Consider the following 22,374-nt stretch of genomic DNA (forward strand, 5'->3'; position numbering starts at 1 on the left):
ACAAGTAATATCTGTTTTTAACATGAAGGAAATAAATCATGCAATGTTTAAAATTGCAAGGTATGTGTATACTAGGCAGCACAGACCTAAATTATGACTTTGAAGTTTTCTCACTGCAACATTTACAAACCCAGTCCAGCTTGTGGAAAACCATGGATAGATTTTGGTTTGGCTCAGGGCCTTCTTTTCATCTTCCAGGTCACTGAGTGCAAAGGAAAAAAAAAAAAAAAAACCCTGTAAATATTTTTGAAGCACAGGTTTATTTTTCCCTCTTGCAAAATTAAAATTGGATTATTTAATTTTATCCAAGGGAACTAATTTGTTCTAGACAACAGGCCGACTCTCTACCACTCAAAAATGCTTTTTAGACTGATTTCATGTTACTTCTGTGACTTTTGACTTTGTGATTTCCATGGAAGTCTTATTAGAAAATGAAAGATGATTGCAAAGGAGGTTTTCATTCTCAACATGTTTTCTAGCATTAGGGTTGGGTCTTCTCTTTTCTATATGGTTTCAAGTCTGATCAGTTTGCACACATTGCTCTGTGTCCCTAGTCTTCCCTTTGCAAAAAGACTTTCCAAGCTTCTTACCTTTAGTAGTGAAGCCTGTGTTTAGATATTGACATTTGAGTTCCAGTGCTTGTTTTGCTTTTAGTGACTTTAACCTTCCTGACTTTGTTCCCACACCTCTTGACTACAGACAATACTGTTCCTACTCCCCACAGATGCAGTCAGAACCAGTGGAAATAAAGTGTCTATGTGACAGCACTAAAAGTAAATACGTTTTTAAAAATGAGAAGTTAACACTATACATCTGGGGCTGCTAGAGCAGAATTATGAGTAGAGTCTGTGTGAAGAGTTGGGTGTTTACTGAGCTGGGTCAGAGGAGGGTTATACTGCACTGAGATTGTGTCTCTTCTTCCTCTCATTGCAAACACATGTGTACACCCACACACCTCATCTCTATTCTAGGTCCAAGCCTGCAACTGACATTCTAGAGGTTAGGTCTAGTCTGTTTCTCCTTCAATCCAGTCCTGGACAAATGCAGGTTCTCCAGGAACTAGTAATTCTGAGGGGTCCAGATAAACTTCAAATTTCTCTTCATTTGGGGAATCTCTCAGAAACCACGTTGGTCTGGATCTATTTTTCCCTTATATTTGATTGACAGCTTGAGAAACCTGGATTGCTGTTCAGCCAGCAAAGAACCTCTTTACGAGTTGGTAGCCTAGGTTGCTACTTTATAATATGATTTGAAAGGTACTTGGAGGCCCATGCTCCAAAGAGTCTTGTTCCAGAGCTTGTTGGGCTAACTTTAGGGTCACTATTTGATGCCAATTTCTTTGGGTCAACATGATTCTCTCCAAATTCCATTTTTACAAAGCAGACATTTCCTTGGGAAGACTAAGGCAGCTTGTTTTGGTCTGTAGGTGGGAAGGGAGTAGATAGAAAAAGAGACACTAGTGTTAAATTAAATGAAATTTGGCCTAAAGCTGCCTCCATATGTAGCAAACTATAACCTAATATGTAACCATATGTAGCAAACTGTAACTTAATATGTAAATACACTGCAGTGTAACTTGCAGTTAGTATATTCTTGTCACGACTGATTGAGTTTTGGCCAATCATAGCAGCTGAGCTTTCAGCCAATCAGGGCCTGTAAACTGCTTAGACATGTCCAAATGAGGCAAATGCAGAGCTGTCACCAATCAGGCTATTTCTGCACGTCACTTCCTTTTTCTGTCTATAAATACTGCCTGCTTATATTGCTGAATGGAGCTTTCTTAACCTTTACTGCTTCAGAATGCTGCCTGATTCATGAACTGTTTCTTTGCTCAAATAAACTCTGCTAAATTTAATTTGTCTAACTTTTTTTTTTTTCCTAGAATGAGAAAGTCTGGATGATTAGACAAGATTTTTTTTTTTTGGTTGTCATAGTTCTATATCAGACTGACCTGATGTCAGGCCCCCTATACCAAAGCTCATGACAGAACCTGCCTAACATGGACTCAAAGCTCTAGGGTGGGGAAGAGTGAGGAAGTCTAGCCTGGGAAGTCTGATAAATAGCATTGCATACAGGACACTGCATCTGATTCACTGTAAGCTTTTGATGAGCTTTCCTCTACCTTCTGTCCTTTTGGTCCAGTTAGCTGGTTTTATACTGGATAATATATTAGCTAATCATTTTGCATCACCTGGCAACTTGTTAGGCATTTTGAATAAGGGAACAGAGCTAGCAGGGCCAATTGACTGACCACACATAGTGCATGTGACAAATTTACTGGCTTCCTAAATCTGCATTGGGATTTCTAATATAGTAGACTAGACTAATGAGGATGCATGTGAAACAGCAGTGAATACAATTAACTTTGAAGTGAATTTTAGTGCTGAGCACTTCTCTCTGGCACTGCCTTCCCAGGCCTACCCTCACCCTGCCCTTTTGGCTCTTCGCTGTTGATATATCTGTTTCTAATCCCTATTGGTTAACATATTTTATTCAAAGGCATACACAAAGGCATTGCCATCAAATTTTCAGGAGATTCATATCTCCAACAGATAGCTAATAAAATGAATGCTGATATTATCTCAACTATTGAATCAACAAGATGACATTTAGATGGTGATAAAATACACTTTGAATTTAGATGATAAAATGTGCTCACAAGTACAGCATGGGGAAAGATGTGACTTGCTAGTGCTTTATGTTAAAAATACCTGAAGATTTTAACAAAGGCATTGGTGAGAAGCAACTATGAGAAAAGCAAATACAGTCTTAGATTCCTCATAGATGCAGCAAGACTTGGATGATGAACAGTCGTAATTAGTTGCACTCTGAGACTATCAGAAAATGTGTTGTGCTTCACATTGGGTCCTGCAACACAGACACTGATAAATTAGGATATAATCAGAAAAAGATATATGGGAGTGTGAAGGTATCTGAGCAACATATCCAGTGTGGAAGACTGAAAAGAAGAGCAGAGAAATGAGTGAGTAGAATAGACTCATTCTGTTTTGTTTGAGAGAGAAGAATTAAGGCCAAAATGTTTAAATTGATTCAATATACAAAAACTAGGGCATCATGTGGCCTAGAGCGCTTCATAACACATGTTTGCAAGTACGAACTGAATGACCATCTGCTACATTGGCCACATCATATGGCATATGATAAATATTTGTTAAATGTTACATACATGTAGATGGAATGCTAGAAATGCTGTAGAAAGAAATAGTGGGAGGCTGGGCTTGATTAATGGTTCTAAATAGTGTTCTGCAAGATTTTTGTCAATGCTCCTTGAAAAAAACATTATATTGTCAAAGTATCTTGCAAACCCCTGTGCTAAACAGACTCAAACATATTCATTTACTTATGGACCACACAGAAGGTTTGATATATTACGTTTAGTATATTAAACATATATATATATATATATATACACATATATATTTCTAAGAAGAGATATATAAAGACAATAGAACTTGTCTAGGCATAGAACTATTTTGGCAGCACACTGGACTGGAGTATTATTACTGGAATACTTGTTTGGGGAACACTGAACTAAATTTGCTTTATATTTTTTCCAATTCTCTTTTATGTTTTCAAAGAGATGGATGCAGATTGCCCATATGCTTCTAGTAAACTCTGTAGTTCTAGACCCATCTTTCTGGATCCTGTGGCTGTTCTATAGAAATTTATTAACCAGGATAGTGAAAAAATTATCTCCTCTTTTTCAGCTCTATAATTTCTTCTTTGGTATACTCTCATGTTTGAAGTCTAATTCACTCCTAGGAGTAAGTACACACATTTATGATTTTCTTGGAATACTTTTATAATACAAAATTATTATCTTTTAGGCCTTTCCAAGACTCCTCATAAGGAGGAAAATTCTCTCTCAGAATGTTTAGAAAACATCAATGTACGTAAATTATTTTCCTACTTTATTTATTATAGGTTTGTGGTCACAAAGAGTAGTCGTTATCCTTAGATGAAATGGGTAGGGACAAATTTCATGTATTGCTCTACCCAAAGTAAAGGAGTCAGAGGGTTTCTAGGCAAACACCATAAAAGTCTCCTGTATTAACCAAATGAGCAAAGAGCACATTTCTTCAACAGTATTTTTCAAAGCTTAACCTCATGTTTGAACAACCCCAGATGACTTACGTTTCTGGCTTTCTTAATTGTTGGTTAGCTTTCAATGCCTGAATTCAGAAAAATTAGAGATGGAAAAATCCCCCAACAGGTCACCCAGCTCATTTCTTTAAAGGAATTAACAGATGAATCTCATAATGTAGTCCCTGGTTTTAACGTTCTTGAGGATGGGCTGGGGGTTTCATTTTAAATTCAGAAATATTGGGGCCAACTTCAGTGCTAGGATGAATTCAGAGACCACCAAGAGAGATTCCTATATCCTACTTCTGCTTTCCCATTACTCAGAATGTGTAAAGTTATAAACTGAGCAGTTAAGTCATGATAGATCTTGGCTTTTCAACATGGAGCTGGCAGGGGAAGGGTAGATAAGAAAGATGCAATCACAAGACTGAAAAATGTCAGTGCCAGGGGAAGAGGGCTAGGTGTTTATATCCCTGCATTGACCAGTTTTTGGATACAGGCTGCTTCTGGAGAGAGATGCAAATTGGGGCAAGATGACTTTCTTCAGCTAAGAGCAGTTTCAGGAAAGAGACTTAGGCAACTGAGAAAACGAATGCCTCAGTCCTGAAGGATCTGAGTAATGCACCTCATCATTCATTACACCTACCCATCATGCTTGAACTTGCTTCATACAAACTGTTCCAGAAATGGCTTCTTCAAGATTCTGATTGGTCTAATAGAGAGGTTCTAGTCCTACTTTCCTGGATACTGTGGTTGTTTTATGCAAATGTATTTCCCAGTTTTAGTGTGATAACTATCTCATCTTTCCCAGCTCTATAATTTCTCCTTTGGTATATTCTCATGTTTAAAGTTTAATTCACTTGTATGGTCAAGCCAGAACATGTATGAAGGTTAGTGGGACTAACTATAGCCTGTGTTGGTACAGATAGTTGCAAGGCCACGGCTAATACTCATTGTTTCCCTCTTATAAACTACCCATTCTAGATTTTGGTCACTCATAGCGTATCTGGTGGTCTTGGTGTCTAACTGGTAAGGGAGTTAGAGCTCCTTTCTTGAGAGTTGGGATCTCCTGCACTATGCTCTTCTAGACCATGGCTGATACATCTGTCCATTTACTATCATGATTGGGTGATTGGGCACAGACATATCAAGAGATGTTTCAGTGGTATCAGATTCACTTTCCCTCCTTAGATTGTGTAACAGAAGCCCTACCTTCTCCTGATGAAATTACCTTCTCCTGATGTCAATTACCCCTGTTAGGAAGCCCTACCTTCTCCTGATGTCAATTACCCCTGTTAGGAAGATGACTCCTTCATTTGCTGCCTGGCATGAAGGGCCTGAAGTTACTGCGGAGCTTTAGAACATAAATGAGACTCTTCCTATGTTCCATGGTGAAAATATTTCCTGTTTCGAAACCACAATTTCCAGGCCTATAGATTGGAATTTTAGGGATTTAAAGTATAAATTCCTCATGTGGCTTACAAATGATGACAAGTAAGGCCACTCCTGCTTCCACACCTTATTGTCGGACACATATAGTCTACCTATTGGGGACACAGCCCTATGCAATGCTTGGTAGTTTAGGGTATGTAACACATCCTGGATTAAGGTGTCTCAGTCTTGCCAGTGAAGCAGAGTAGATTAATGTGTTTTGTTCTGAACTGACATTAGTGGCCAGGGATACTTACTGGTGAAAGGGACATGGCAGAAGGTATATCTAGGAATAATCAGATGGGTAGCAATGTCTGGGTTCCAGAGGAGGGCCAACTAGGATAAAATAGAACCCTAGTTCATAAATAAGGGCAAATATAGGCAAAGCAGAGGCAATAGAGGCAAAGTTTCAGGGTTCCAAATCAGCATGAGTTTAGGATAGAATTCACCCTCATTAGAGTTCTGTATTATGACAAGGAAGCATTAAAATAGAAGAACTGATGGAAAGGCTACTAATGATAGATAATTAAGGACATCAAGAACTTAAGGTACATATAGCAACAGATTATTTACAGATTCCCTCCATTCAAAGGGTAAGGGTACATGATGCTTGCATATATTTTACTGCTACTACTACTACTACTAGTACTACTATATAAGAATGTAAGTTTAGTTCCATTCTAGTATAAATTACTTTGGCTGCAAAAATTTCAAACCCAGTTGAGTACAAAAATGAAGATCATTAATTTTCTAGTCTTTTTTGAAACTGCGTGCTGCTCAGCATATGTAGCCATGGCCTGATGGAGGAGAGGAAGAGTGAAGTGAGTATAAACTAGTGAGTGTTGTTCATAGTGTTTGGCTATGAATCCTGCAGACCGCTCTTCACAGGCAATTATAGATGCTTGAGGTGTAAGTGTGACTCTCCAAAGAGTCATTGTCTTGCCATTTTAAATATCCAGATCATAGTAATAGTACAATACAATAGAAATAGCTAACAACTATTGAGCACTTACTACATGCCAGGCAGTGTTTTGTGCCCTTTACGTATATTAATTTGTTTAATGTTGACAGCAACTCTAAGATAAGTACTAGAATAATCTTATTTTACAGATAAGGGAATTGAGGCCCGGTGAGATTACTTAACTTGATCAAGATTGACACATTCTCAGTGGCAGAGCTGGCATTAAAAACTAGGAGGCCTAGCTACAAAGTACTTATTCTTAGAGACTCTTCTAAGATGCAAATTGCTTTTATGGGTGGTGGCAGAGTAATCTGCTTATGTTGAAACACTCTGGTTCTCAGGCTAAATTAATCTATGGAAAAACCTTACCAAGATGAGCAAAGGGGAAGAGAATAAGACCTGTAACATGTTACTTTATGTGTCTTAGTTCTGAAAAACAAGGATATATCAAAAAAAAAGAAATTATAGAGCTGAGATGGTAGATAGATAAAATTTTGACTGAGGTAGAAACTACATTAAAAATAGCTTCATCAGATTGGAAAGTGTAACTATATACAATGGGAGGCTGGTAAAAATATATGGGCTATTTGTACACAATTCTTTAAGAAACTGACTTAAAGAATTAGATTTTATGAGGTCAGTACAAGTAAATTTCTCAAGAAAATAGAATTACCTGTCTTTGGGACAGTCACTTAAGTCACTTAGATTTTAAGCTCTCAAATTCTTCAACTGAAAAATGAGGGGATTGAAATAGATTATTGCTGAACCTCTTGCCAACTCAAAAACTATAAAACTAGTGTTATGTAATGAATGAAACAAGCTTGAGTGAGAAGATTCTGGAGCTAGAAGATGCTGGTTGACTATTCACTATTTACCACCCGAATGATTGTCACAGATTTGGTTCCCTAGGAAGTAGACTCTAAGATTTAGAGACTTGTGTGCGGGTGGTTTATTGGGGAACAACACATGAGAGGGGTGAGGCAAGCAGGGCTAGCCAGAGTGAGCATTTGAACTGTGATGTAACTGCAGTATATGTCTGAGCCAATTTTACCGGGGAACTCTGAGGCTGGGATCACCGTTTAAATAGTCCTGCCTGTTTTAATGGACTTTTAGCTAAGATGGAGTCTAAGGAACTAAGGCTCCATCTAAGAAAGGGGAATTTACCTTCCCTTCAGAAACAACTAAAGAAACAGGCAATACTTGTGAAAAAATGTCTTTCAAGACCCTGGACATTAGGCAATTAAAGATGGCGATTGCTATGAGATGGAAAACAGTAAGTCCTATGACTTCTCCAGCCTATTGCCTTAAGGGAGTTTCTAGGCCATAGCTTAGGGAGAGGGAATCAAGGTGGAGTCCAGTGGACATTTTGAGTTGAGATGGAGTTGAGAGTTCTAGAAAAACACAGTGACTATATTTCACATGGCAAAATACTGCAAAGGAGAGAGTGAGAGGGACCCCTGGATATCAGTGGAGGGCACTCTTGTGTACACACAGAGGACTGATTGGCATATGTGTGTGGGGAGATTACCATCCAAGGGGAATAGAGGAAACAGTGGCTGCTATTAACTCAGGGCTACGATTATTGTCATGGGACATTGGGCGCAGTACTCAGAAAGGTCTTGCCTCAGTGTGGGGAAATAATTAGCCTTAGATTAAATACTGATCAATTTTATCCACATGATTTAACGGAATCCCAGAGCAGAGCTCAGGAACACATACAGAAATAGAAGAATATCCAGTACACAAAAAGTATGGCATCAAATAAAATTAAGCAAGAATGCAGAAAATAAAATTTTCTGCATCTCTGGCATCAAATAAAATTAAGCAAGAATGCAGAAAAGTAGAAAATTGTGATTCATAAGTAGAATAATCAACCAATCAAACCAACCCATAACTGACATTATGTTAAAATAGTTATTGTAACAATTTAAATGTATCAAAGACATTTAAAAAGATAAGTAGAGGCGTGGAAGATATGAAAACATCCAAATCAAACTTCTGGTGATTAAAACCACAATGTCTGGGATGAAAAATACACTAGATGAAATTAATAGTAGATTAGATACTGCCAAAGAAAAGGTTAATGAACCTGATGACTCATTAATAGAAAGTGTCAAAAATAAAACACACAGAGAAAAGCAATTTGTAAAAATTAAAATAACATCAGAGAGTTGGATTACTTCAAGTGGTCAAATGTGCATGTCACTGAACCCTCTAAAGGAGAGGAGGAGTGAGGGATCAAAGTATTTGAAAAAATAATGGCTGAAAATTTTTCTAATTTTATGCAATCCAAGAAGGTCAATAAGCCTCAAGAACAAGAAAAATAAGAAAAATCAAATCCAGATAGGTCTGAATCAATTTGATCAAAAGCACTAATAAAGAGAAAAATGTTAGAAGCAGCCAGAGATAAAAGATGCAGTATATACAGTGGAACAAAGATAAGAATTACAACAAATTTTATATCGAAAAACTGTGCAAGCTAGAATTCAGTGGAATATCTTAAAATAATTAAAAGAAACGTGGCAACTTGGGATTCAATATACAGTGAAAATATCTTTCAAGAATAAAAACAAGCATACAAAACTTAAAGAATCCTGCAGACCTGAACTATAAAAAATGTTAAAGGAAGTCGTCAGGCAGAAAGGAAGTGACACCAGATGGAAAGAAGAATGAAGAAAACAGGAAATGAAAATTACATGGGTAAATATGAGATCTTTTCTTTCTTTTCTTTTTTATTTTTCTATAGAGACAGAGTCTCACTCTGTTTCCCAGGCTGGAGTGCATTGGTATGGTCATGGCTACTGAGATTACAGGTGTGGGCCACTGTGCCTGGCCTGGGATATCTTCTTATTATCTAAACTTTAAAAGAAATTAATAAAATTATTTAAAACAAGAGTAATAAAAATGTAGTGTGGAACCTATAACAAATGTAGAAGTAAAAATATAACATACGTAGAGGTAAAAAATAATTGGATTGTTTAGACTATTTACATATAATGTGATTATTGATATAGTTAAGTCTATAAATTATTATTGACAGTTTTTGCCAATTGTTTTTTATTTGTCCCTTCTGTTTTCTCTTTTCCTTTTCCTCCTTTTTTCTCTTCTAGATTATCTTGATTCAGAAATATTTTTGACTTTGATGCATAAGAGATGAAAAGCAAATGAAGTGAGCCCTGTATTTGCCACAATTTACAATAGGAAAATCCTGGAAAAAACATACTAGATTCCATTCACGGATTCCAAGGTAGAGAGGGTTTAGAGAATTTATGGCTGAGTGAGTGCCTTCTAAGCTTCCTTCTTTTTATGTAGTTATTTTTCTAATCAATACTAGAAATGAGATGAACAGAATCTCCTATTTTGGGTAAGGTGGGCCATGATTTAAATATCTCAGTATTTTCCCAAAAGAAAGCAGACTTACAAGATGAAAGTATCACACCAGAAGTTTATTATGAAACAATCACATATGTTGACTCTCCTTTGACCCTTACTGCAGTGCACTTTCATTACTTATCAATCTGGGGGCAGGAAAAAGGGATGCAGCCAGACAAGAGAATATACAGGAAACAAGCATTGTATATAAGTCTATGTATTTCAGTAATGCTGCTACAAGGGGATACAAAATCAGGTGCCAGCCTCCAGAAAAAAAGATTTTTTTTCTTCCCCCAATCTCATTTGGCTCCTCGGCGCTCCCTGAAGTAGCGATTATAGGCAGCATTGTATCCATAAACCATGGCGTAGCGTTCGCAAAGTCTGTAGTCATCACAGGCTTCCCTATTGAGTTCGTGGACAGGCTTAGAGCGTTCTCGGATCCTAGAAAGTGGAAAAAGAGGCCAAAATTGAGAAGCATAAAGTGGAAAAATACAAAAATGGAAAAGAAGAAGAAAATATTGGAGAGACTTTCTCTCCATGCCCCCCGATATTAAGAGATATTTAAAGAACAGGGAGAGGCTGGGTGCGGTGGCTCAGGCCTGTAATCCCAGCACTTTGGGAGGCTGAGGTGGGCGGATCACTTGAGGTCAGGAATTCAAGACTAGCCCGGCCAACATGACAAAACCCCGTCTCTACTAAAAATGCAAAAATAGCTGGACATGGTAGCACGTGCCTGTAATCCCAGCTACTTGGGAGGCTGAGGCACGAGATAGTGCCACTGCAATCCAGCCTGGGCAACAGAGTGAGACTCTGTCTCAGAAAAACCAACCAACCAACCAAAAAAAACCAGGGAGGGAAGGCAGAACAGGAGATTTTTTTTTTAATGAAATTAGAAATTTTCTTTCTGTCCTCCTTTCTCTCCTCCTTCCCTCTCCTTTCCGGATCTTTCCCCAAATAGTTTTCCAATAATTCAGTTGTTTTCTGTATATTGTTTTTAAGTTTTTTGATTTTAAAGATACAATTAGAAATAATGTATATGATGAAAAAACTGTTTCCCACTCCAATTCAGATCTGTGATCTACACCGGGAAAAATGACCGCTCCTCATGAAGTTTTGTTACTGACCTCTCTTGGACTTTAGCTCTCCATCTCTGCTGAGGCGATATGAAGATATTTGCATTTCTCCTGTTAATGAAGGGATCTTAGAACAGAAAATAAATAAATGCAGTTTTAGTGACACATAGCTGAAAATATTTCCGTGAATATTCCTTGACACAAATATATTTGAAAGTGCCTTGACTTCTGCAACTCATATAAACAGAGATTGGCAAAAATTAAAGGAGAGTATAAAGTAGATTTCATTAACTTCCTGATCAAATGAAATCAGTAATCAATCCATGTGTCTTAGAGACTTGTCATATAGGCTTTGTTGGTTTTGCGTTTGGATGATCACTTTGCCTTTCTTAATTTCTGTATTTCTACTTGGTAGATTTTAAATTCCTTTTGAGGAGAAATTCTCTGTCCTGAGGATTTATGAAGCATAACTAGATTGCCGGTACATGAACAGTTTAAACACTATAAAAATAATGAATACATTACAAATGAGAGTGATGTGCCATTTCCTCCTATGCTCAGTCTTTATAAATCCAGCTATTCAACAGCAATCAGCTGGCTGGGTGTGGTGGCTCACGCCTGTAATCCTGGCAGTTTGGGAGGCTGTGGTGGCTGGATCACTTGAGGCCAGGAGTTCGAGACCAGCCTGGACAACGTGGTGAAACCCCATCTCTACTAAAAATACAAAAGTTAGCCAGGCATGGTGTCGTGGGCCTGTAATCCCAGCTACTCGGGAGGCTGAGGCACGAGAATTGTCTGAACCTGGGAGGTGGAGGTTGCGGTGAGCTGAGATCACGCCACTGCACTCCAGCCTGGGCGACAGAGTGAGACACTGTCTCAAAAAAAAAAAAACCAAGGAAAGAAAAACAAAAAAACCAAAACAGCACTCAGCTTAACGTGGCGCCTGTGGTCTCCCAGCTGACTTGGCGTCCAACTCTGTGCTTTACCATTTGTCATTACTCCTCATGTTCCATCTGTGCAGTTGACGTGGTGCCAATTTAAAATTTCCAAATGAGATTTTATGGCTTCTAAATATGTTGCCTGTAGCTTAAATCCCATATTGCAGTACTTCAAGCTTAAAAAATTGCTCCTTTGGCAATTTTTATAGTCATTAGATTTAAAAATTTACTTTAGTTTTCCAAAAGAGGCCCCCTTTTCCCTCCCTGTTATATATCTTTCCGTCTTGTTTATTTAAAAATAGGAAGAGGTTCTTTAATGCAAAGGATTTGAATAAAGAAGTTAAATATTCACTTACTAAGTTCATAAGATTCCATGCTTTCATGTGATTCTGAAATTAAAAAAAAAAGATTCATTATATCAGTATTTATCAATGATTCATTATATTATTATTTATCAATTTAGACACTGTGATAGTTTAAATACAGGGATGGAAGAAGAGGGAAGAGTCTAAAAACATGAAGAATATATTTAGCAGTGTGGTTATTACAAATTTCAGGAATTTAGGATTTATGAGGTTTTTCTCTAGCTCTGGCCTTGCTGTGGATATCTCTATATTTTAGCTTCTCTGATGTTGAAGGAGGGAGTGGCCATTTTCAGCTAAAATTTCCCAAGGGCTATGACGTCTTCAGACAAGCAAAATAAGACACGTTAAGTGCTGTACAGAAGTCTCCAGAGAACCTTCTTCTCTGGTTTATTCAGAGCCTGTTTGAGAACAGGGTCAAAGAGGATTAAGAAGGATCCAGAAGACAGCCAGGTTTCTCCAGGCAAGAGAACTACAGGGCAGTTGCTCTGCTGGGCTTACTAGGACAGGTTTCTAAGAGGGTTCCGAAGTCCTCTTAAGAACCTGTGTTAAATTGGCAGCCACAGAAACCACTGGCTCCAGCTGACAGCTCACCCTGGGCATGATGCCAGTTCAGAGAGAGAACTGAAACTGTATGAAAGCAGAAGTTTTCTTCTTCTGTCACTCTCCTGAGCACAGCAGGTAAATTTTGGAATAAGAAGCTTCTATTAATATTTGCGAGCAAGTGAATTTTCTTCAAAACTTAAAAAGGAGGTGAAAAAATCAAATCCTCTGATACAGAAAATTTGTGAATACAAGAGTGAGAAGCATAATCTTTATGGTTGTTAATGTAATTTAAATTTAAAAACAGTGAAAATATCCAGGTAATTGAAGCAAAAGACTGAAATAAGTAAATAACTTTGCTTCAGATTCCCTTTTATAAGCTTTGAACAAATGCAGGTATATTTAACAACATATAGAAAACAAGCAAAATTTATTTTCTGACAACAGGAGTTATGAAAATGATTCTTTTCTAAAATTCTTTTGATGTAAAACTTTATTTTAAAATTAATTAACTGAACAAACATAGTAAGTTCATGAGATTGCCCAGTCCCTAGAAAGAGCTATACTTAATACTTCACATGAAAATGGATTTTCTCAAAGGCAAGTGGTTTAAACAATACCCTTAACCCATTGATACCAAAGTCTAAATAAATATCCTTAAAAACGAGGATGCAGGGGGCTGGGAATTTGATATCTTCTTTCTGAAATATGAGTTTCTAGATAAACAGAGACTTACCACTGAACGGGTTTGCCTGTTAAGTTGCACAAGACTCTGGATATTTAGGATATAAAAAAGACTTAATAGAACAAATCAGTTTCTGTGGAGACTGGGAAATGTGAAAGCAATTGTACTTTAAGATTGTAACAGAGAAAAGGGGAAGAAGAGGTGGAGGGAGAGGAAAAATAGAAGTAAGCCAAAGTCAGAGGCAGAAAAGTAAACACAGAGAAATGGGAGAAAAGTTTCTCACCGTAACACAAAGTTACTACCGCTAAGGCAGCCAGGATGGCAAGAAGGACCAGGCTTTTCATGGTTTCCTCCTGCAGGTCAGTCTCAGGGTCTTGTGTAGCAGCAGCAGGGAGAGAGGCTCCTACGGGATGTTAGTGGAAGGCTGTGAGGTTTTTATAAGAACCAGAGCAGTTGAGAGGGGAGGAACCAGTGGGAGAGGGCTTGAGAAGGTGGGGAAGGGTTGGCACTGAACTAGCATTGGAACTTTTCCCAAACAGTCATTCCTTCCAGATATTATCTACTCTGAGTGGGCAGTTTTCCCTCACTCCTGGACCTGACTGTGCTACAGCAGGATGCTGCTCTGGTGCAGAAGTTTTGGCCATCGTATGCTTGCGGACAGACCTGGGCAAAAGCCCACAGAGGAAGTTGCCACGAACACATGATCTACCCTCTTGGCCCTGACCACAGGCCTTTTGGGTTTGGTCCACAGACAGAGCCCTAGTGTTCTGTTTGTTACCCTGATCGATTAATGAGAGGTTTTGGGGGGAGAAAGGACTTCACTTTCTTTTCTTTTCTATTCTTCTTTTTAACCTTTGCCTCTTCTTCTAGGAGGACTTCGCTTTCTATGCTGATTATAATTTAGACATCTTCCCAGTAGGGCTGAATCCTAGACCAATCTATCAATCCCAGACTAATCAGGCATTTGCCTGGGGATATGCACCTTTGGCATTTTTCCAAGGGTTCATCAGGGTGGAGTTATCCGGTGCCCCATGGGTTCTGTTTCCTTAATCGACACTGTTGTAACTTGCCCATCCAGTTTTGTGACATTAGTTCAAACCTGTGCCCTAGTCCTCTTTTAGGCAGCATATCAGTGCTGGAAAGTGCAGCAGGGATAAGAGGGTACTGTTCTCTCATTTCTGAGGGCGTTGTCTCGATAATTAACTAACTTGATAGACTTTTTAGTGAGTGGCAGGTGAGATGCAAGGTACTGTGCTAGGTGCTGTGGGGGATGTACAGACAAACAAGACACCTCCCTAAGGAGGTAAGTAATAGCTACTTACTATTCACTTTGCTCTTTCACTGTAATGTATCCTCAAGCACAGGTTTTCACTACACCAACAGGCCCAGAAGTACTAGCTTATTTTCCACAGGAGGATTTCAGTTTGATGCCTCTGGTTATCTTGTATAGAGAGCTCTTTTTTTTCTTTCTTTTTTCTCCTTTCTTTTGCAGTCACAAAATCTGTCCTACCAGATGTGCCTCTGTTGCTTGGGAACCCAATAGTTTTCTTTGCAGACAACAGACCTGAGTCACAGAGCAGCAAATTGTAGAAGAGCTACAGCTTTGGGACCTCTGACTCTTGGGCTGGAACAGCAATAGGGCTGGGTTGGGGGTGGGGTGGATGTATCTTTCAATACTGATGTATTTCGACGAGCAGTGATGAACTAGGTGGAGCTTCATGCTTCATTCTTTTTGTCTTATTGGGATGGAGTTTCCCTCCAACCCTCCATCCTGTGAAGAGCTTTTATAAATATTAACAGAGTCCCCATTAAAAGAAATAGCTCCTTTGAAATCTGAAAGATCGAGTTCTGAGGGATCAATAAAATTCAAGTTTTCTCTCCAAAACCTAAGAAGTAGATTATCTGTGAGAAAATCTTAAAGAAAATCTCAGAAAGAAGACCATGTATGTTCATCCTTGATAAATTCAACCATCACAATTTCCACTAATGAGATTGGCGGTTGTTCCACTCTTTAAACCACAACCTACTCTGAGTGTTAGTTTCAGTGTCCATCTTGCAAGATGAATCACCTGAATCATTACACGATCAATGAATAATTTAAAGTGCGAAAGCCAGTTCACTATATTGCATGATTTTGGGGAGACAAGTTAGCCGTAGATAAAAGTTTTATATGTACTTAGCTTAGTAATTAACCCCCAATTAATATAACATCAAACAAGTTGAGTTCCAATGTTTCACCCTTAAAATGAGTAGTTTACTCTCCCCGTCCCCACTCCATCTACAGAATTAAAGAGAAATCTTCCCATTTTCCTGGTATAAATATGTGCTTTGCAATGTACATTAGCTCTGTCTTTTCCAGCCAAGTTACAGATATCTCCTCTATCCCCAAGTTCAAATGACAACTATAATCTTTCAGCCTCTGACATCACAATTGTTTATTTTTACACTCCCAGAAACTAAACTTGAAAACCCTGCACTTCTCATTTTAACTTAAGCTTCACCTTTCGTCCACCTCAAATCACTGCTTCCACTGGCTTCCTTAAACTTAAGCATTTCTCTTTATCGTCTTGGTTTTTGTAAGGCTAACTTTCTTTTGGGATCTGTGTCTCTTTGGTCCCTCATCTACCTCTCCTGTCCATTGCTCTCCATCTATTTCTGGGTTCTTCTCTGCAAAATCCCATTTATATATGATATGTAAAAATTATTAACATGTCTGAGAATCCAGAGTCTTCTGTCACCTTACTCCCCATTTCAAAGACAATTTTGTGAATGCCAACTCCAGTCATATGTTTTTATGATGAGGACTTGGACTAACTCATAAAGCAGGGATGGGAGCTTTGCATTAGAAAGGACCAAGATTGACTCATCTGAGAGAAGACAGAAGAAAAGAATGGGGGTAGAAAAAAAAATCGGAGAAGGGGAAATGAGAAGAGCCTTACCAATTTGGTTTGCTGGGTGAGTTTTAGGTAGAGACTGAGTGACAGAGAAAAACAGAGGCAGTTGTAGAAGGTGAGACATATTAAAAGCGAGACATGGGAACAGAGAAATAAAAGTTGCTTTGGTTAGGAATAGCATTGTTTGATATTGCAGAACACTGTCTGAAAATTTTCAGAAAATATTGAAATTTAAACAAATTAATTTTGCCAGCTAGTTTGCATTTTCTTAATTGGGATATCTTGTCAAGACAAGACCACGTGAAACTCTAAATTCTAATTAGATTTTAGATAATTATGAAAGACACTTATATAGACATTTTCCCGTAATGAAAGAGAAGTGTTATTCGGAGGAGAGAATATTTGAACATACTCCCAGAAGTGATAACAGGAATATGAGACAGTGATATAATTGCCAGTTTTTAAAAATGTATAGGAATCTCCTCATGTGAGGTTGGCAACGTGGGAACTGAAGCAAGAGAAGCCATGGAGTAATACAGATCTCCTATTCTACCTACTCTCAGGCAGAAAAGAGAAGAATGACCATGTCTGTCACGGCCAGAAGGAGCTTCATGATTTCATAATTCTCCCATCCATCCATCCATCCATCCATCCATCCATCCATCCATCCATCCATCAAGTTATCTATCTAGCCAACAAATGTACTGAGCATCTACTGCATGTCAACTCTAGGCTGGAAATACAGTAGAGAAAAATACAGATATGGGCCCTATCCTCATGCATCAAGTGTGCTCTTTGAACATAAATTTAATAGTGGCTCCTCTTATTTAAAAAATTGTTAGGCAGCCAACTGGCCTTAAAGGAGACCAAGTGATGAGCTTTCTCATTGGGCTGACCATTCTTATGGGCACTCAGGAATATCTCTGTTTCCAAAGCATCAAGAAAGGTGCTAGTGACCAGCTCAGATAATTCTGAATTTAGGGAGGGAATGCAGGAGAGGAACATTGGCAGAGCTTCTGAGAATTACTGTGGGGAGAAGCTTCTCAGAAAAGTATATTTGCCAGAGAATATACCAAAAGAGTTATCCCCTTCACATGGTATTTCTGTGACTAAAATAATGGCACAGAAGTAATAAGTGTAATATATTTCCCTATCAATTCTACCTCCTTCTCTTTCTGTCCTTGCTTATCCTTTAACTAACTCTTTTTCAGATGGCTAGGCATTTTTTCTCTTTGAGGAATTTTCCTGGCTCCCGTCAGATTTCTTTTTCTTTTTTGCTGTTCCATGAAATTCAGCTTTATTTACTGAATTTTGATTTTATAATTTTTTTTTAAACTGGCAGCACTAAAGTCCTTACCCTTGCCATTAAAGGAAATACACAAATGAAAGAAGAGTTAGGAAGAAGCAGCCCTGAGGACAAAAACAGAAATCACTCTCTAGGACATCAAAGGACAATGAACTGGGAGGCAGAAGCCCAGCCAATGTCGTGGGACAGTGCCGTGCTCTTAGTTCTTTTCTTTTAAGGGAAGCCCCTTGAGAGGATTCTGTATGTCAGATTCCTTAACTGACATAACTTCCTAGGCACAGACAGAATCCTTCTTTCCTTTCCTTAATTCGTCTTAGTTGAACTAAGTAAGAATAAATGTTTGTCAAACTCAGGCATGGGAGGAGCATCTGGGGACTCATGGGCTGAAACTTCCAGGGAAAGTTGGAGATGCCTGATTATTAAACAAAATAAAGGTGGAGAAGTCTGAGAGGTGGAGAGCTCTTGGCTGGGAATGGCTGGGATTTTTCTTTTCCTCCCCTATCGATTATTTTCTCCACCCTTTCCTTCGTAAGAAAAGCTTCAATTTTTAAATAAGATAGCAAATATCAAAAAAAAAATTATACATCTATCCAAGTGCTATTATCATGTGTTAAATGCTTGCTATATATTAGATGCTCTGATAGTCACTCTTTGTTATTCACTTCTCTTAATAATCCTATAAGCTAAGTATAATGACCCACATCTCATATATAAGAAAATGGAAGCTCAAAGAGGTAAAATAGTTTATCCAAGGTCACACAACAACTAAATGGCAAAGACAGGATTAAAACGCAGGACTGTCTGATGTCAAATCATGTGTGTTTAATAATGATAGAACCATGCGAGATCCCTCCAGGTTCTGACACCTGCTTAAATTTTGTGATTGCGTCTTACAGGGTTCCTTGAGTTTCAAATTTCGTAGCTAGAGACAAAATTACACAAAATTAAGATATACACATTTAAAATGATAATTGTCTCAATATCCTTTAAAATAGTGCAATACAAATTAAAAGTCTACATACACTTAAGCCCAGTAAGTTAAATGACTTATAAAAATGGAGAGAGGGATAGTTTTAATATTGGATCCTAAGTCCCCTGTTTCTCTCTCCAGTACACTGCACTCTAAACATCTGCCCAAACAAGCTCCAACTCAAATATGGTACTTTCCAAAACCTTTCAGCTTCCTTCAGGAATCACCAAGTCTCATCCAGTCTGTGAACGCCGATGTTTGCTGTCATCTGACACTCGCTCTGGTTTGGTGTATCTGACATATTAAGAATGTCGTCTCCCAGTGCCCACAAGGCCAATTTCTGTAGTTACTTAGACCACCGCCCCCCTCCCCACCCCCAGAAAAGTGGAAATCTCAGCTTAATTTATAGAATGCTCTGTCAACTCAAAGAAAAATAGAGAGCAGGTTCTATGTCTCCTGTCTTGACTAAAGATGAAGATGTCTTGACTAAAGGCTGGCTATTTACTCATCAGACTCTGGCTGCCTTTTCTGGATGAGGTGCAATCAAGACAAAGTCCGAGGAATTTCTCCTGCAGTACCATGGTCTCAGCTGGAAAAGAAGGCACCCTTTTATATCTATTCTACTGTCATCCCACACTTTGGGATATCCTCCTAATCTCCTTTCATTATTCCAAATCACCAAAGTAAAAATACTCCTTTTTATATTCAAGACATTTACAACCCCAAGAAATGGAGCCAAGTAACTTGCAGGAATAGCAGGGGTTATTGGTGACTGGCAGAAACAGGATCCTAAAGGTAGGATTGGTGAGGACAGGGGATACGAGAACAATGACATGATGTCTCTAGGAGTGAGATGGAAGCAGAGTGGGATTATGTTTACCACTTGTGAAGACATGAAGGGAGTAGAGAGAAAGATAGCTTAATTCATCAAATCATAGCACCCAAGAACTTGATATCACTGGTATGAGTTGTAAGAAGTAGTTTTAGGGAAGATAGAAGTAATGCTTTAAACAACAGAGAATAATTTTTAAAAGTTAAGTAAACATAACATTCATTACCAAATGAAGTTAAAAATAGTCAATGATAACTTTGAAAGTTGACATGAGAAATGAAAATATGCTGTCTTTGAAATCCTTCAGTCAGAGGTACATATCTGAATGGACCCCGTGTCTAACCTAAGGGTGCTTCCTTGAAATGGAAATTTAAATCTTTTTTAGGGTGATTTTAAGTTTAGGTAAGAAATTAACTAGAAGAATATCTGGTAGTTTTATGAGTCAAATCTACCACGTTCCTTCCATATTCCAGCCTGTACCCATTTCATCTGTTCTGTTGCTCTCTCAAAACAATAGCGACAACAAAAAAGCAGATGGTGGAGGGGAGTGAGCATTCCCCAGCTTCACTTCATCTAGGTATTCTCTCCATACTTTTGGTAGCTACTCTAACAAACAATCACCACATAACTTTGATAAGACTGTAAAGACAGGCTCTGTAGAAGCTGGCCAAACGATGTAGTTTTTAGGATAAGAAAGCCTGGATTTGACTTCTAGATCTGCTCCTTGCAACAATCTTGGCTCCTTGCAACCTCCACCTCCCGGGTTCAAGTGATTCTCCTGCTTCAGCCTGCTGAGTAGCTGGGACTATAGGCATATGTCACCATGCCCAGCTAATTTTTTTTTATTTTTAGTAGAGACGGGGTTTCACCACGTTGGCCAGGCTGGTCTCAAACTCCTGGCCTCAAGTGATCTGCCTACCTCGGCCTCCCAAAGTGCTGGGATTACAGATGTGAGCCACTGCGCCTGGCCTCTGCTGCTTACTCTGCGTGTGGCATTTGATATGCTGTTTAAGCTCCTGAGCCTCAGTGACACAGGTAGGGATTATAAGTGTCTGCAACATAGAAGGTGCTCACTAAGTGTTAGAGGACTGTAACTCAGAGGACCGTTAGATGAATTAAATAAGGCAATACCTGCAGAGCTCCTAGCTTAATGGCCTACATACGTGTAATGCTGTGGAGTACACGCGCACATGATATTATTTCAAAAAATAGGTTCAACTCCACTGGTCTACTGTTACTTTCACTTCTTCCCAGTAATGAGGGAATAGATTGTTGAAAACCAAAGCAGAGGAGAGAATGCAAAACATGGGAGGGATCGAATCAGCAAGGCCTTGTCCAGTGGGAACTGTGGAACTGGCTGAAGCTCAGTGTAGTTCTGACACTGCCACCCAATGGCTGCGTTACTGTTGAGCAAGCCATTTGCCTTTTTAAACAGAAGAGCTGGAATAGACCTGTATAATTTTGTGCTTCTAAATTATTTCATCCTTGAAATGAATAAACACGATAGAGAAATTATATAATTCAGTGTTTGAAGGAACACTTTGTTCTTAATGCAATTTTGCAAGTGTTTCTAGGGCTGATTGGTGTTTGGATGTCCACCCCTCAGCCAACAAACCACTAGCAAGATGCCTTTTAAAAGCTTCATTCAAATAACTGCCTGCCAATAGGCCATGTCTGCTGTTGTTTCCCAGTTGTAGTCAAATAACTTGATTCATTCGAGTTGGATGCTGATATACTTTGAAATCCTTAAGAGAAGAAAGTCAATCTTTTCAGCCAGGATTTGGTCAGTGAGAGAAAGCTCTCCTCCTCATGGAAGGGATCAGCAACTGAGCAACTCCTCTTTGTCTCATTGCCTAGTCATTGCAAACCGTGGAAATGGGATGAAATTCAGAAAAGGAAGTTTAGAGAGGACACAGACGAAAAATGTCCAGGTTAACATGAGAGAGAGAACAGCACAGGGAATGCCTTTGCTGATCAATCTAAGAAGTGAACAGGCTGTCAAATAAGTGATTGTTTCCACATCTGATTTCTCCCTGATGGAAAAAAATGCAGTGAAATGTTGGCTGGGCTGACTGTGGAAATCTATTTCAGCCCCGCCTGCTGGCATTTGTTTAAGCGGTCCTGTAATCAGAGTTTGTCTGAATCTCAGGGGCCTTGCTCTGACTCCAATTCTTCTAATCTATCATTCTCTGTGTTTCCTGTTTTCTCATAATCCCATGCTAATTTTTTTCATGCCATTTATGGAATTTTGAAGGAGACTTTTATTTTGTTGAGAGGATAAAATGAGTTTTCACTGGGGTTCTTTGTCTTTTGATAAACCGTAAACCAGTGGGAAAAAGAATAGAATCAAAAGGAAGAGACAATAAGCTGAAGGGAAGAAGATGTAATTTTTGGTCTTACTGTGTTTTGGGATAGCAATAGGAGGGCAGGGGAATGGATACGGTCTGGGGTGAGGGATTAGGAAGGATGAGAGTCTGATACGAACGCTTGTTTGTCTTGCTCCTCTACCAGACAGCAAGTTCTTTGAGCTTAGCCTCTGGCTCATAGTCATCTTTTATTAAGACACACAACAGCTTCTCATTGCTTACAGAATTAAGCTGACATCCTTCTCAAGTTCACATGCATCCTAAATTCTCTGGTGCCATAATGAGAGAGTGGAAAAGAACGTGTGAATCCCTCTGCATTTGTCACTGAATGATCTCTACTGTCTCTCAAATCCTCATTTTCTTCATCTAATAAAATGTGGGCAATAATGGAAAGTAGCTTATAGAGTTGTAGTGAGGATTAAATAAGGTAATTCATGTGAGGGCCTGGCTAGCCCAGTGGTGGCATATAGTAAATATTCCATGAAAGTAGCTATTATTATTATTATCACAGTGTCTAACTAATTACGTGACCCTGAA

General features: G+C 38.7%; 1 protein-coding gene across 1 annotated transcript; it reads right to left on the bottom strand.

The window, feature by feature from the left end:
- Window positions 1-9,923: 9,923 nt before the first annotated feature.
- On the bottom strand, window positions 9,924-13,957 carry MGP (matrix Gla protein). Its single transcript, XM_054445172.2, has 4 exons — window positions 13,753-13,957; window positions 12,236-12,268; window positions 10,993-11,068; window positions 9,924-10,309 (listed from the first exon to the last, which is right to left on the bottom strand). Exons 1-4 carry the CDS (start codon window positions 13,811-13,813, stop codon window positions 10,168-10,170), a joined length of 312 nt encoding a protein of 103 aa, XP_054301147.1. The 5' UTR covers window positions 13,814-13,957; the 3' UTR covers window positions 9,924-10,167.
- Between the last annotated feature and the right edge of the window lie 8,417 nt (window positions 13,958-22,374).

This window comes from Pongo pygmaeus, chromosome 10 (genome assembly GCF_028885625.2).
Source record: "Pongo pygmaeus isolate AG05252 chromosome 10, NHGRI_mPonPyg2-v2.0_pri, whole genome shotgun sequence".
NCBI lineage: Eukaryota > Metazoa > Chordata > Mammalia > Primates > Hominidae > Pongo > Pongo pygmaeus.